Source organism: Saimiri boliviensis, chromosome 10 (assembly GCF_048565385.1).
Source record: "Saimiri boliviensis isolate mSaiBol1 chromosome 10, mSaiBol1.pri, whole genome shotgun sequence".
Taxonomy (NCBI): Eukaryota; Metazoa; Chordata; class Mammalia; order Primates; family Cebidae; genus Saimiri; species Saimiri boliviensis.
The window spans coordinates 53,031,874-53,048,589 of NC_133458.1; the positions used below are offsets into that span (position 1 = coordinate 53,031,874).

A 16,716-nucleotide genomic window follows, 5' to 3' on the forward strand; every position below is an offset into this window, starting at 1 on the left:
TATTTGAAATTAAAATCAAAATTATGCTATTTTTAGTAAGACTGGACAGAATGCAGATGGAGTTGCAGTTTAAAAAGAGCACCGTTTCACATGCCTCAAACACTTGGTAGATGAGTTAAAGGGCCTGGTTTATTCCAATGTATTGTCATGACTAACAGGGCTCGACAAGTGATAGGAGATATGTTTCCTTTTCTTGCATTCTTTTACCCTCTCATTCTTATCTGGGAGGCTCTCTCTTTTTGTCCTTTGGAATTGAGGCCCTCATCTCTGCAGACCTTGGTACAGCCTGAAGGTATGTTTGACACTCCTTTAAAAGCTAATGAGGAGGAAGGCAGAAACCAAATGAAGTATGTACCTCCTGAGCCATGTTTCTTATAATTTAATGTGCACCTGAATCATTTGGGAGCTTGTTAAAATGCAAATTTAGATTTAGTAGAATTGGAGTGGTATGCTACATAACAAATTATCCCAAAACTAAGTAGCTTAAGACATCAAATATTTGTAGTCTTACAGTTTCTGTGAGTCAGGAATTTGGGAGCAGCTTAGCGAAACGGTTCTGGCTCAGAGTCTCTCGTGAGGTTGCAGTCAAGACAAAAGCCAGGAGGGGTGCAGTCACTGGAAGACTTAGCCAGGGCTAGGTGATCTGCCTCCAAGGTGGCTCACTTACATGGCTATTGGCAAAAGGCTTCAGTTCTTCTCTGCCTATTGGCAAGAGGTTTCGGTTTCCACTCTGTAGACCTGCCCATAGACTGCTTGAATGTCTCATTATTAATATTATTATTATTATTATTATTATTATTATTAAATGTAGGCTGGCTTTCCCCAGAGCTAGGGATCTGAGAGGCAGCAAGGAATAAATGGCATTGCCTTTTATGACTTTGTTTCCAAAGTGACACACCATTACTTCTACCATATTCTATTCATTAGAAGCAAGTTACTAAGACTATCCACACGTGGAGGAGAATTAAGCTCCACTTTTTGAAGGGAGGAGTGTCAAAGAATGTGTGGACATATTTTTTAAACCATCACAGGTTATAAAACCTGTTCCAAGGTGGTGCAGGTGCTGGTCTCAGATCATACTTTGAGTTAAGGCACTAGAAAGGAATAGCCATTTAGAGTTTATCTCATGATGCTTCATTTCTAGTATTATCTACCTTCTGATTAGGTTACCCCCAAATAACTAAATAACCTCCATCTCAGTCTCTCTCTCTCTCTCTCTCTCTCTCTCTCTCTCTCTCTCTCTCTCTCTCTCATCTTATTAAATGTAAACCATAGTAATACTAATTAGTAGCCACAAGAAAACCTGAATTTTTTTATTGCATTTTAGGTTTGGGGGTATATGTGAAGAACATGCAAGATTGTTGCATAGGTACACACATGGCAGTGTGATTTGCTGCCTTCCTCCCCATCACCTATATCTGGGATTTCTCCCCATGCTATCTCTCCCCAACTCCCCACTCCCCGCTGTCCCTCCCTTATTTCCCCACGGCAGACCCCAGTATGTGATGCTCCCCTCCCTGTGTCCATGTGTTCTCATTGTTCAACACCCACCTGTGAGTGAGAATATGTGGTGTTTGATTTTCTGCTCTTGTGTCAGTTTGCTGAGAATGATGGTTTCCAGGTTCATTCATGTTCCTACAAAGGACACAAACTCATTGTTTTTGATGGCTGCATAATATTCCATGATGTATATGTGCCACATTTTCCCTGTCCAGTCTATCATCAATGGGCATTTGGGTTGGTTCCAGGTCTTTGCTATTGTAAACAGTGCTGCACTGAACATTCTTGTGCATGTGTCCTTATAGTAGAATGATTTATAATCCCTTGCATATATACCCGGTAATGGGATTGCTGGGTCAAATGAAATTTCTATTTTTAGGTCCTTAAGGAATCGCCACACTGTCTTCCACAATGGTTGAACTAATTTACACTCCCACCAACAGCGTAAAAGTGTTCCTATTTCTCTACATCGTCTCCAGCAACTGTTTTCTCCAGATTTTTTAATGATCACATTTCTAACTGGTGTGAGATGGTATCTCAATGTAGTTTTGATTTGCATTTCTCTAATGACCGCTGATGATGAGCATTTTTTCATATGTTTGTTAGCCTCACGTATGTCTCCTTTTGTGAAGTGTCTGTTCACATCCTTTGCCCGCTTTTGAATGGGCTTGTTTGTTTTTTCTTGTAAATCTGTTTTAGTTCTTTGTGAAAACATGGATTTTGAAGTGTCTGCACCCTTAGACATCCAACAGCACACTAAAAAGTGCATAGGATGTATCTTGAGCAACATCAGAGGCTGGAGACTAGACCTTATGCCACACATTCCTCAACTTGACTAGAATAAAGATAAGAAACAGCCTCGCTTTTATTTTCTTCGTGAACTTTGGTGTGACTGTCCCTTTCCCAACACGGGGATCTCGCCTTAGTCAACAGAAGCTCGGACCCTCATCCCCATACCTGTCTACAGCATTCTATCTCCCCAAAGAGTTCTGTTTTTTGAACATATTCTCATCTTCTCATTTTGTCTGATGCGTTCTTTAATTGTAAATACAGTAGGTTTGAGTCTCTTGAGATTTCTAATTTTAGCATATTTGTCATTTTTATTTCTGGCATCATCCTTTGTCAGATGCAGTGACAATAATTCCATGTGCAATTAATTAGCCATAAACAGCATTCTTTTAGCACTGCACTTTATTGTAATATTTTTGAAACTAAAATGATTCTCCAGCATGATAAAAGGTTGAGAAGTTCTAGTTAGTGAAGAATAGGGAAATAAAAAGATTGTGTATGCCAAAATGATTTATAATTTTCCAAAAGAGTTAGAATTTGCCAGGTACAATGGCTCACGCCTTTAATCCCAGTACTTTGGGAGGCTGAGGCAGGCAGATTGCTTGAGCTGAGGAGTTTGAGACCAGCCTGAGCCACTGTTTACAATAGCAAAGACCTGAAACCAACCCAAATGCCCATTGATGATAGACTGGACATCCTCTCCAGCATCTGTTTTCTCCAGAAAATGTGTCACATATATACCATGGAATACTATGCAGCCGTAAAAAATGAGTTTGTGTCCTTTGCAGGGACATAGATGAATCTGGAAACCATCATTCTCAGCAAACTGCCACAAGAACAGAAAAACAAACACCACGTGTTCTTACTCATAGGCAGGTGTTGAACAATGAGAACACATGGATATAGGGAGGGGAGCATCACACACTAGGGTCTCTTGGGGGGAATAGGAAAGGGGCAGTGGGGAGTGGGGAGACTGGGGAGGGATAACATGGGGAGAAATGCCAGATGTGGGTGACAGGGGGATGGAGGCAGCAAACCACATTGCCTTGTATGTACCTATGCAACAATCCTGCATGTTCTACACATGTACCCCAGAACCAAAAGTACAATTATGTGTGTGTGTGTGTATATATATATGTGTGTGTGTGTACATATATATATATATATATATATATATATATATATATATATATATATATTTAAGAGACCAGCCTGAGCAACATGGAGAAACCCTGTCTCTACAAAAATTAACCGAGCGAGGTGGCACACACTTGTAGTCCCAGCTACTTGGGAGGCTAAGGTGGGAAGATCTCTGGAGCCCAGGGAGGCAGAGGTTGCAGTGAGCTGTAATTGTGCCACTGCACTCCAGCCTGGGTGACAGAGTGAGAACTTGTCTCAAAAAAAAAAAAAGAATATAATAAAAATAATTCTACTGAGCATAATTTCTATGAACACTCAAAAAGTAGTTCGGTATCCCTAGTTGTAATTATGAATATGCAGTGCCAGTCTTAGGAAAATAATGGAATAGGCAATTAGATCAATAAATACCCTACCACTCTACCCACTCCCACTAACCGTGGTGTAAAGGTTGGCACAGTCTTAATACAGACACTGATTTATTCCTGGTTACACATACACACACATATATACATAATTGGTTTCCACAGTTTCATCCTTAGCAACTTGTTTTTTTCATTCAACATTACGCTTTCTCTGCATCCTCTTTTAGATGGGACATGATGTCCTTTACACTTTAATCTGCAGTTCCCTGGATTATATCGCCCTAGTGACAGTGGAGGGGCATGGATGGATGAGGCAAGAAAAGGGGAAAAGGTGACACTGAGAAATGAAAGTCAGACTAATGTCGGAGAGACGTGAGTCTTTCTGCTTCACCGGTTAATAAGTTGGTTTCAGTTAGGCTTCACTGACCAAGGTCTGACAAAGTGTGAAGTGCTGGTAAAAAGATCTTTCTGCCTAATGGAATTTCAGACCAGGCAGTGTGTACTGTCTAGTGCTTCAGGCAAAGAGCTACTTGATTTTTTGCCAGAGAGATTGAGATATTTCTTCTGAGTATACAATAATGATATGAGACTTTGTAATGTTCAGAACAGAATCTAAAATTTAAATATATGATCTGGAGAGGGTTTTTATGTTCCCCTTACCAACTTACTCATCACTCATATAAAGCTGAGTAGTCTTTTTAAGAGCTTATGTATTTTTTCCTTCATTTCCTCGGAGTCACTGCATTAGAGACTGTCAAAAAATTGATGAGCCTTCGGGTCCACTAATTCATTCCTTGGAACTTACTCAAATGTGCCCTCATTCTAGAAGATGCAATTTGAGGTTGCTGCAGTCGCACCATTTAAGAAATACTGTTTCTTCCCTCTAGGAAGGTATCCAAGTAACTGGATTTATGTCTTTTAACTCAGGGCTTATTGTTCAGTATTCAAATGACAATGGTATACACTGGCATTTGCTTCGAGAGTTGGACTTCATGTCCTTCCTGGACCCACAGATCATTTCCATTGACCTGCCACAGGAGGCAAAGACACCTGCAACAGCTTTTCGATGGTGGCAGCCACAACATGGTAACTTACTGCTTACTCCAACTTTCTGGTAGCTTTTAGGTCTTACAATATCCATACCCATTTTGTATTGTGTGTTTCTTAATTAGCTGTCAATTTCTAGATAATTTGATTTAAAATCACAGTCATGAAGATATTCATATTGCTATGTAACAAACCTTCTCTAACCACCTTTATTCATCTGATTGCAGGGAAGCATTCAGCCCAGTGGGCTTTAGATGATGTTCTTATAGGAATGAATGACAGCTCTCAAACTGGATTTCAAGATAAATTTGATGGCTCTTTAGATTTGCAAGCCAACTGGTATCGAATCCAAGGAGGTCAAGTTGATATTGACTGTCTCTCTATGGATACTGCTCTGATATTCACTGAAAACATAGGTATATATTATCACCAGATAAAGGGAGAATATTTGATTAGCTAGAGAACTAAATTAACTAAAATTCGGGAGAAAACTTTCTAATGCAAAACTGAGCTATGCTGTCTACCCATGCTGAGGGCGGCTCTCAGGGAAAAAAAAAGAAGTTTTATTGTCTTAAGATAACTTGGTGATACTAGTGACTTGGTTTTTGTTGGAACTGTCTTTTACAGAACATGAGTGATATGAGTAAGGTTTCTTAAAAGAAGAGCAAGAAAAAAAAAATCTATATGAGAAGACATTCCTATGTTTCATAGCTTGTAGACTTAATATTCTATGTTTTAAAAAAAAGATGTTTGAAGTGATAAATATCTTCATTACCCTAATTTGATCATTACATATAGTATGAATGTATTAAAATATTACATGTAACCCTCAAAATATTTACAACTGTAATATATCAGTATTTTAAATACACTGTGTTTGCCCTTTCCAAGGCGGTAATGCTTTTCAAGTTAGCAGCCTTCCATATTTCCAAGCCTATGGTAACCAAATAAAAACAGAAAATATAAGAAGAAAATTCAAAGCACATAGGGGTACTAAAGATAAGCCATGATTTTTGTTTGCTATTGAAAATGTTTATTATAAGCAAAAACACCAAATAAGAAAAGATCACAACTGTATGCTACCATTACACTTTTTTTTTTTTTTTTTTTTTTTCTTTTCAGGAAAACCTCGTTATGCTGAGACCTGGGATTTTCATGTGTCAGCATCTACCTTTTTGCAGTTTGAAATGAGCATGGGCTGTAGCAAGCCCTTCAGCAACTCTCACAGTGTACAGCTCCAGTATTCTCTGAACAATGGCAAGGACTGGCATCTTGTCACTGAAGAGTGTGTTCCTCCAACCATTGGCTGTCTGCACTACACAGAAAGTTCAATTTACACCTCAGAAAGATTCCAGAATTGGAAGCGGATCACTGTCTACCTTCCACTCTCCACCATGTGAGAATTGTCATTTGGCTACATGTCAGAACGTTGGGTGCCTGTCAATTAATTTGAAAATAATTGTGATTCGACTTAGGGGTTCTATTATTCTTTCATGATAATTATGCATGGAAGTGCCAGGAAGAAAAAAAGTACAAGGTTCTTTGGGTTGCCAGTTTTAAATGTGGCTAGAGAGCACCAAAAGTTTTATGAGGCTAAACTTTTCTGTTTTTTGCCAACATAAAGGCTGCCCACCAGATTTCGTTTTTAAACTTTTGTGAAAATAAGTCTCTGCCCATAAGCCAGACTGGTACTTATTCACAGTAAGCAATATGTGAAATTGTCTCATGTAGAAGTGTGCCCTTATTTTTTTTTTTTCATCTTGATACCGCAATATGAACAAAACGTTGCTTCCTTTGGATTGCACGTATTGTTTTGCATTTGTCTTCCCCTCCCCGGGATTTCAGATCACATTCAAGAGTTGTACTGACTTATAGCAGGCTCCCACTTTTGTGGTGAAGCCATTTGGACATTGGAGGATGTTTCTAGGAACTAACGGGTACCGTGGTAACCGCTTAGAGGCTGTGCCTCCTGGGACTGCTTCCCCAGGTCCCTGCCTCTCCCTTCCTGTGCTCTGTTCTGAATGGCAGGTTGTATTTCCCAGCCTCCTACATCTGCTGTCAGATACCGGCAAGAGAATGGAAGGGAGAAATAAAGGATAAATCAGGATATTCCTGCCCCTTCTTTCTGCCTCAAGTGCATGTAGGCCAACTTCTGTGGCTCCAGGTCCCCTAGGTGGCCCTCCAAGTGACCCTGGTCCCTAGGCACCAGCAAAAGCATTTCCTCCCTGTGTCCCTCCAGGGACATAGTACTCATAGCACATGGCTTCTTAACTTGCTCAACTCTGGTTTCCTTACTGCTTCTACTGGCTTCTCTGCTCTACCACTTGCTACACATCCAATTCCTTGCGTTAATTTCTATGTTAACTATTTGTAGTGGTTTCTGTTTTCCTGGTTCAAATCTGATTCAGACGTGTACAGCCAAGTGGCAAGGGAAAATTCAGGAAGCCAGAAGATTTTAGCGTTTAGCCTAAAATAGTTTCCTATGACTGCCAAAGCTTTAAATAGTACTTACTTGTAGCTCATGTATTATTTTTTTTAATTCAGCAATCACTTATTGAATATCTACTGTGTTTTAAGCACTCTGATACTAAATGAATAAGCTGTTGCCAGGATCCAGATAAATTAAAGTCATGCATCGCTTAACGATGGTGATACATTCTGAGAAACGCATTGTTAGGCGATTTCATTGTTGTGTGAACATCACAGAGTGAACTTACATCAACCTTCATGGTTTAGCCCATTACACACCTAGGCTGTATGATAGAGCCTATTGCTCCTCAGCTGCAAAGCTGTACAGCATGTTACTATACTAAATAGTGTAGGCAATTGTAACATAATTCTAAGTGTGTATATATCTAAACATAGGAATGGTGCAATAAAAATACGGCATAAAGGATTTTAAAATGGTACACCTGTATAGGGCACTTCCCATAAACAGAACTTACAAGTCTGGAAGCTGCTCTAGGTGAGTCAGTGAGTGAATGGTGAGTGAATGTGAAGGCCTGGAACATTACTTTCCACTGGTGTAGACTTCATAAACACTATGCACTTAGGCACCACCAAATTTCCAAAAGAGTGTCTTTCTTTCTTCAATAATAAATTCACCTTACCGTAACTTTTTATTTTATAAACTTTTTTAAAAACTTTTGAACTCTTTCATGGTAACACTTAGCTTAAAACACAAGCACATTGTGCAGCTGTACAAAAAATGTTTTCTTTCTATCCTTATTCTATAAGCTTTTAATATTTTGAGAACTTTTTTTAACTTCTAAAACTTCCTTCTTAAAAACTAAGACACAAAAACACCCATTATTAGCCTTCGCATACACAAGGTCAGAATCATCAAGATGTCAGTTAGCAATAGGAGTTTTTTTAGCTCCATTATAATCTTAAGGGACCACTGTCACATATGCAGTCCATCATTGACAGAAGCATCCTTATGCAGCACATCACCGTATTTAAGATAATAAACCTCTAAGCAGCTCTTTATGCTATAAGATGATAACAGAGGAAGTACTCAGAGTTATTATTGAAAGGCAGGAGGATACTATCGAACTCATTTTGGGAGAACTGGAGGGAGCTTTCTGAAGGAGTTGATGTTTCAGCTGGCTCTGAGTAGTCCTTATCCAGGAGAGGAGGGGAGCAAGAGAGCATTTGTGTTGGCATAAACCAAAACAAAATCCAGAAGACCAGAAATTCAAGGGTTGGGGAAATTCAAGGGTTCAGTGTTGCCTGATATGTAATTGCGAGGTAAGAAGTAAGGGGTCTGGAGCCAGGAAAGAGAGAAAAGAGTGGAGGAGCCATGTATGTGATCCTAAGTAGTTTGGTCTGAAGAGTGCATGTGTGGGGGAACCACTGAAGGGTGTTAAACAGTGGTGCTGTGATTAGATTTCCATGTTAAAGCTCCATACTGACAGCTGTGTCGCATCAAACTTGTGTAGGGGAAACAATGCTACTTAGAATCGTGCTACTGAAATTCTAACTTCAAGTAGACCATGTTCCATATTCCACATAACAGACTAACAAACGTCCATGCAAACTGTTCCTAAGTGAGGGGCTATTACTGTTGTTTGGTAAGGCTGCTTCTATTTCTGGATGAAGCAGTCTTGTGATCCAATATACTCCAAATAATAGATTGCAAATATATAGAAAATATGAGAATGCATCACATCATTCTAGACCTCAGCTTTACAGAGCCAGAACCTCGAGAACCAAATACGGTGCGGAAGTATCAGAGGCTTCCATTTCCTCTCAGAAACCTTTCTGGGACAGTAGAATAGAGATCTCACTGCCAGAACTTTGTAAGATTCCAACTTTTCCTCATGGTTATCACCTTCAATCCCTTCCAGTACTAAATAGCAATAAGAGTCTGAAAGCATTCCATGGTGTATATGTGCCACATTTTCTTTATCCAGTCTATCACTGATGGGCATTTGGGTTGGTTCCAAGTCTTTGCTATTGTAAACTATGCAGCGGTAAAAAAGGATGAGTTCATGTCCTTTGCAGGGACATGGATGAATCTGGAAACCATCATTCTCAGCAAATTAACACAGGAACAGAAAACCAAACACCACATGTTCTCACTCACAAGTGGGAGTTGAACAATGAGAACACACGGACACAGGGGAGGGGAACATCACACACCGGGGCCTGTTTGAGGGTAGGGGTTAGGGGAGGGATAGCATTAGGAGAAATAATATAGATGACAGGTTGATGGATGCAACAAACCCCTGTGGCACATATATACCTATGGAACAAAACTGCACGTTCTGCACATGTATCCGAGAACTTAAAGTATAATAATAAAAAAAAGAAAATGCAAAATAGCAATAATAATAACAAGAACAAAAATAAGAGTCTGAAAGCAAAAACTAAAATTCTGCATGTATTTCAAAAACAAAATAAATGGATAGTTCAAAATATCTTTTCCATCTCACACATATGTTTATAGAATCTTATACGAAAAAATAGAATGTTTTCTACCCTCCTATTTGTGGGTCCATAGAAAACAGCATTTCCTACTCCTTAGTAGGAAAATAAAGTGCTTCAAGGAAGAGAGAACTGGACTCTGGAGGAAGTCACTTTAAAGAGAAAGGGGAATTAATATAAATGTCCTTGTGCTTTCAAGGTTGCTTGTCAAACCAATGGTGTGTTTTCTTTGGTTAGTTCTCCCAGGACCCGGTTCAGATGGATTCAGGCCAACTACACTGTGGGGGCTGATTCCTGGGCGATTGATAATGTTATACTGGCCTCAGGGTGCCCTTGGATGTGCTCAGGACGAGGGATTTGTGATGCTGGACGCTGTGTGTAAGTTAATAAAACTGGCAGTTTCTTTCTTTGCAATGCCAAAATAAAAATGGCTTGTTGAACTCATGACAAATAATGTCTTTTCTCCACTCCTTCTTTTTCTTAGGTGTGACCGGGGCTTTGGTGGACCCTATTGTGTTCCTGTTGTTCCTCTGCCCTCGATTCTTAAGGACGATTTCAATGGGAACTTACATCCTGACCTTTGGCCTGAAGTATATGGTGCAGAGAGGGGGAATCTGAATGGTGAAACTATCAAATCTGGAACATCTCTCATTTTTAAAGGGGTCAGATAAGATTCTCCTTCCCAACATTACTACCAACATTCTCTTCTTCAGTCACTGCTCAACACAAATATATTTCTGAATCTTTTCACATGACGTAATATTGAATACATAGTTACTAACTTTTCACTCAAACCATGTTTCCTCTTCTGAGTGCAGTCATTTTTTCATGATCACTTGTGTATAAAATTTTTCCTCTGCTTTGGAGATCAGAACTTCCTTACATTCTGCTGGAATTATATATATAAATTTATATGTATATAGTTTTTGGAATGTAGATTTCCATAATCTAACATTTTTTGTTACTAAATATTATTTAACTTGGATTATTTTCTAAATGACTTGATGAAAGGTCTTCAGTTTTACTTTTCTTTTTTTTTCTGCCAATAGAACCATCTGGTGACTTTAAGAAACGCAAATATTTAAGTGAAGTAAAATAGCATTCTCAAACATTGTTAGCATCTTTTTGTATTTCAGCCTAGATGTCTGGTTAGAGAGACGTTAAGCAATTGTGTGAAACTCTGTGCTAAGCTGGCACATCTTCATATGTGAATACATGCCACATCCCATCTCTCTCAGCATGGGGAAATTGACTAATCTAGGTGTGCAAATGAAATCTTTACAAAAATCTGCATGGGTTTCTATGCGACCCTAATGATTAACATCTAACACCTAGAAAATTAGATACCCCGGAACTTTTTCAATTATAGTTAATAGATGCCAGTTATCATCCTTGTTTAAATCCAAATTTTTCTCAAGTTTTGGATGAGAAAGAAGAAAATGCACAGGGCCTGAGAGAGATTTACAAGTTCCTGAGAGTTTTGAGGGACTGGAGAAATTGAGAGAGAACATTTCAGAGTGGAAACTCCTGATTTGGGAGTTTTTGTTTTGTTTTGTCTTATCTAAGACATTAGTTCTCATTACCACTAGCTCACACCTGACCCATTTGAAGCATTTGACAAGACTAAAAAGCAGAAGTCCTATAACTTTTTATGATTGAAAGATTTTTATCTGATAATTTTTAAGCAGTAGAATTAACCTGGTCTTTTGATACTATAAACGAGAAAGATGCATAGTGTTTTGTATTTTCCCTTTAGCCATCCAAATGCAAGAGCAGCCAAGCATTCTATGTGTTAGACATATTATCTATCAGCTCTGCAAGATGTAGAGAGGACTCAGCATGTGCCATTCAGTAGGTTACAGTTTGACCTAGAAAGGCATTCTTTCATGAAAAAGGAAATGATAGTCTCTTTTTAATGTTTATAGATTCAGGAATACTATCCACTATTAAAATAAGCTTGTTCATTACCAAAGAATTTCTCACATTTACACAAATGGATCACTGAACCTGAAAAACGATGGGAAAAGAAACATATCTGTGTGAACTAGAATATATGTGGCAGCAGGGTTTGATAGTTCTTCTGTATAATATCAATATCAAATGCTAACCTATAAACAAATTTTACAAATGTAAAAGAAAGATACTTTCAGATTACAGATCATGACTGCTTTCAACAAAATTGCTCCTACAAAATACAGTGTTAAATAGGACCTTTTATGAGTGACTTGTATTGACCCATGGGAACAATTTTATAGTTGTATTCCATAATCAAGGGAAAAGAGTAATCATATTTCTATATTTTGATGTTATCAGGGATATTTATTAGCTGAAGCTCTCAACTATCTACCTCAAAGCTTTTTCATTACAATCTGAAGAAGGGACCTTTCCTCTCAACCTCAGCTTCCACATGGCATTGAGCTGTAAAAGAATGCAATACTTAGCCAGGCACAGTGGTGCACATCTGTAATCCCAGCTAGAGTCAGGACTGAGGTGGGAGGATCATTTGAGGCCAGGAGTTTGAGTCTCTAGTGAGCTATTATTACATTTATACATAGCTACTGGGCAACAGAGCAAGACTATCTCCTAAAAAAAAAAAAAAAAAAAAAAAATCCAAGACTTTACACAATTGTGTAAGGAAAAGGGTAGACATTAAGACATGAAGAAGCTAAGAAGACACATGGGTTAGGTATCGTGGACTGAGCAGAGCAGTGAATCACTAGGCATAAAAGAAAAAACTAAGACTGGAAATATAAGGCTTTTACGTGGCAATCTGTCCTGGAAGTATGAATCTATGCTTTGTGAAGTTATGAGATGGGAATAAATGCAGTTGCATTTCCACTACAATATGAAGTAGTTCTCAAATTCTACATTAGGCATTATCTGGATTTTTTTTCTCCCCAAGCCAAAAGATAGTTTAATAAACAAAACCCTAGTATCTTATAAAGGATAGACATTTTACAATCTGACATATCTGGGTTCAAATCCTACCATAACCACTTATAAACTATGTAATCTTGAGATAGTTACTTTCCCTCGCTGAGTTTTCGTTTTCTCACCTGCAACATGAGAATAACATTTTTCTCTTAGTAGTGCTAGGTGCTTTAAATGTGTAAAATGTCTGTCTTAGCACCCAGCATGTATAAGCACTCAATATATGGTTGCGGTTGTGGAATTTACTCTACTTAAATTTTTTTCAGCAATTGAGGAATGTAATCTATAATATATATGGTGAAGAAGAGGCAAAATATGCTCCTTTAGCTAAAATTACATTTGGCATTTGTTAGTTGATGAGAAATGAGTTGACAATGTCCACTTATCACACAGCCATACATCCCTGAAGAGTTACTTCTTTCAGAAGTTGCAGCCGAAAAACTAAAAGATTTGTTTGGACCTTAGGCTATTTGCATAGTGAAATTCTGTTTTACTGTCTGTCACTTCAGTCCTATGTATCCATGAAGAAAAGAACCTTTCGAGCTGTCAATCCTAAGCTACCAGAAATAGTTAAATTAGCAGAAAAAATTACTAAAGCTGATGTGATCTCGTTCCTTGTTCATTGACTTCTCTGCATGAATGCTTACAGCCTGAGCATTGGGACTTGCCTTAGTTATGCCTTATTTAACTTTATCAACTGGGGGATGTTGTTGTCAGCCTGAATGAGAGCCCCTGGGGCTGTGGGAGTGAGCAAAGTAGTACTAAGTTTCTAAGACTCCTTGGAACCCTGAGAAAGTCACCTATTATTTCCCGTCTTCCAGCGGGGGAGCACTTGGCACATTTTCCATCTGCTTCCTCGTTACTCCTCTCATAACATGCTGTGATCAAAGGAGGCCATTTTTTAAAAGGCCTGTAGATATGGAATGCTATCATTTTTGTACTGCTTTTTAGAAGTGTCACAGGAAAGTATGATTTAGAGTTGAGGCAATGAAACTGTGTCATTTGGGCACAGGATATGAAGGCCATTAAGGGAGGGGAAACAAAGATCAGCCCACTTTTCCTTTTTAACTGGACAAAATTTGCTTCTTGATCATTATACGTATTTATTACTTAATTAATGCAAGTTAAGTGTATAAAATCAAGGTATAAAATTTTGCAAGTGAAAAAAAGTTGCTTACGTATATGTTTTCATTTTCAGGAAGGACTAAGGATGCTTATTTCAAGAGATCTAGATTGTACAAATACAATGTATGTCCAGTTTTCACTTAGATTTATAGCAAAAGGTAAGCCATTTCTCTGAGTATTAATTTATTATTTTCCTTCAAGAGAATTCTCCCCTGTACAATTCCTCTTCCACAAAGAAATCACAGATGTAAGGCCCATAAGTTTTGTTATGTAAAAGAGCTAACATATATTGGTATAGATAAATGTTTATAAATGTTTTCCTTTAATGTAAGTTTATCTTAATATAAGGGCAAGAAAACTACTGATTTTAAATAATTTCATATAGCTGTAATCAGATTAGTTCTATGGTAGTTAAATTTATCATGTCCCTGAGTCTTTCCACCACTACTTTCTAACTAAAAGAATTTTAAATTTTAAAATGTTTAACTTATGAAAATTTTGGACTTCCTTTTACAGATGTGAATCCCAAAAAACATCTATTCTTAGTCATTGTGACTTTTCATGTTAACTAAATAATTTTCTGGAACAAATTTATTGTGGATATAATATATATTCAAGTAGTTTTTCGGTTTGTATCCTGAGATTTAAATGTTTGACGCTTTGTAAAATTGTGATGACTGTAGAATCAAAATGTTTTGATGTAATGTTTCCTAAATACAGAAAGATGCATGTGCATAACTGAGAGAGAAAGGTAGGTATTATTGTGTGTAAATCCAATATTTGGTATGTATTTTGAGATATATTTATAAGAAAGCCCAACCTGTCATTACCTTAAGTTGCTTCTGGAGCATTTGGACTATAAAGTCTCTGTGTAAACATAAGTTCTCTTACGCATTGATACCTAAAGATTCAGTTCAGAGCATACCATTTCCACATTTGTATTGCAGTATGTTTTATCCCTGTGTTATCTTCTTCCTAGGTACCCCAGAGAGATCTCACTCTATTCTATTACAATTCTCCATCAATGGAGGAATCACTTGGCACCTGATGGATGAATTTTACTTTCCTCAAACAACCAATATACTTTTCATTAATGTTCCCTTGCCATACACTGCCCAAACCAATGCTACAAGATTCAGACTCTGGCAACCTTACAATAACGGTAAAAATGCATAAATGTTATCAAAACTGACAGTGGCATGTTTATACCTTTGTTTCTAATATGTGGAAGAAGTGTTTGTCAACTGAGCAGCTTAGCTGTTCACAGCACACACATTTTACATGCTTCACTTTTGACCAGTGTATTAGTCCATTTTCACACTGCTGATAAAGAGGTACCCGAGACTGGGGGAAAAAAAGAGGTTTAATTGGACTTGCAGTTCCACGTAGATGGGGAGGCCTCAGTATCATGGTGGGAGGCAGAAGGCACATCTTACATGGCAGCAGCAAGAGAAAATGAGGAAGATGTAAAAGCTGAAACCCCTGATAAACCCATCAGATCTCGTGAGACTTATTTACTACCACAACAACAGTATGGGGGAAATTGCTCTTGTGATTCAGATTATCTCCCACCTGGTCCCTCCTACAACACCTGGGAATTATGCGAGTATAATTCCAGATGAGATTTGGATGGGGACACAGAGCCAAACTATATCAACAAGTCTCAATAAACATTTAAATATTTAACATATATATGTATATATAATCTCTTCATATTGACTAGCAGGTTCTCCTGTTAATGTGAATATAGCTGAATTCTGTCACAGAACTAGTTTTGTAAAAATAATCCAGAATTATCATTAGGCACTCATCAATTATAAGGACATTGTTGTTGCATTTATTTGGGAATACATAGTTCTTCTGAGTGAGCTGTTTCATTAGTGAACTGGAACAACACTATAGCAAAATGCCATGACAAAGTGAGAGGGACTTAGACCAAGCAGGTAGTGCCATAGATAAAATATTCTTATCCCATACACATGCTTCAGTGATAAGTTAAAGTGAATGTATAGTTTAATTTCAAATGGTTACAGAAAATGATTCTACAAATTGGTAATGTTTTATTGCTTCCTATATTTCTATCTGCTGATTATTAAGGACCAGACTTTACCAAGTCATGCATATAAGCACCTAAATAAGCGTGGAGATGCCACATTAAGCAGCAGATTTTTTGCAAAGGTAACACAAAAATGGAAAAGGCAAAGGCTCTTCCATCTCCAAAATTTAACCTATTTCCTTAACAATTAATAGGTTAAAAATAAAACAAAATTTTTAACTCATTGTGAAACAGATATGTATACATACATCTTATCACTGAATAAAAGTCCAAAAAAGAAATGCTCTAGGCATGGTGACTCACAACTGTAATCCCAGCACTTTGAGAGGCCGAGGCAGGTGGATCACCTGAAGTCAGGAGATCGAGAGCAGGCTGGCCAACATGGTGAAACCCCATTTATACAAAAATACAAAAAATTAACTGGGCATGGTGGCACACACCTGTAATCTCAGCTACTCAGGAGACTGAGGCAGAAAAATCACTTGAACCTGGGAGACAGAGGTTGGAGTGAGCCAAGATCGAGACACTGTACTCCAGCCTGGGTGAGAGAGGGATTGCTATCTTCGTACTATGTTTGGAATGCTTACCTAATTTTTTTTTTTTTATTGATTCCACCAACCACTTTCCAAACAAGAAAAGGAAAGGATGCTACTAGAATTAGAACACTGATAGGATTAGAGATAAAGACCTGTTATTTCATTCAAAGCATCAGGTTTTTCCTGCAGGCTCCTGTTTACAGATCCTTTTTTATATTTTGTAAGAATTGTACTAAAGTAGAAATCAGTGAAGAAGCATCCTAGGGAATCTTGACGTTCCTGCTTGGCATGGACTTACCAC

The 16,716-nt window shown here is 38.0% G+C and overlaps 1 protein-coding gene across 3 annotated transcripts in view; it reads left to right on the forward strand.

The window, feature by feature from the left end:
- RELN (reelin) overlaps nucleotides 1–16,716 on the forward strand; it is a 522,420-nt gene that overhangs the window by 423,729 nt on the left and 81,975 nt on the right. For all 3 annotated transcript variants that reach the window (XM_039472914.2, XM_039472915.2, XM_074379281.1), the window contains exons 32-38: nucleotides 4,719–4,877; nucleotides 5,066–5,254; nucleotides 5,961–6,234; nucleotides 10,005–10,145; nucleotides 10,252–10,429; nucleotides 13,897–13,981; nucleotides 14,803–14,985. In XM_039472914.2, the coding sequence (XP_039328848.2) occupies nucleotides 4,719–4,877; nucleotides 5,066–5,254; nucleotides 5,961–6,234; nucleotides 10,005–10,145; nucleotides 10,252–10,429; nucleotides 13,897–13,981; nucleotides 14,803–14,985 (1,209 nt within the window). The remainder of the gene's footprint in view (nucleotides 1–4,718; nucleotides 4,878–5,065; nucleotides 5,255–5,960; nucleotides 6,235–10,004; nucleotides 10,146–10,251; nucleotides 10,430–13,896; nucleotides 13,982–14,802; nucleotides 14,986–16,716) is intronic.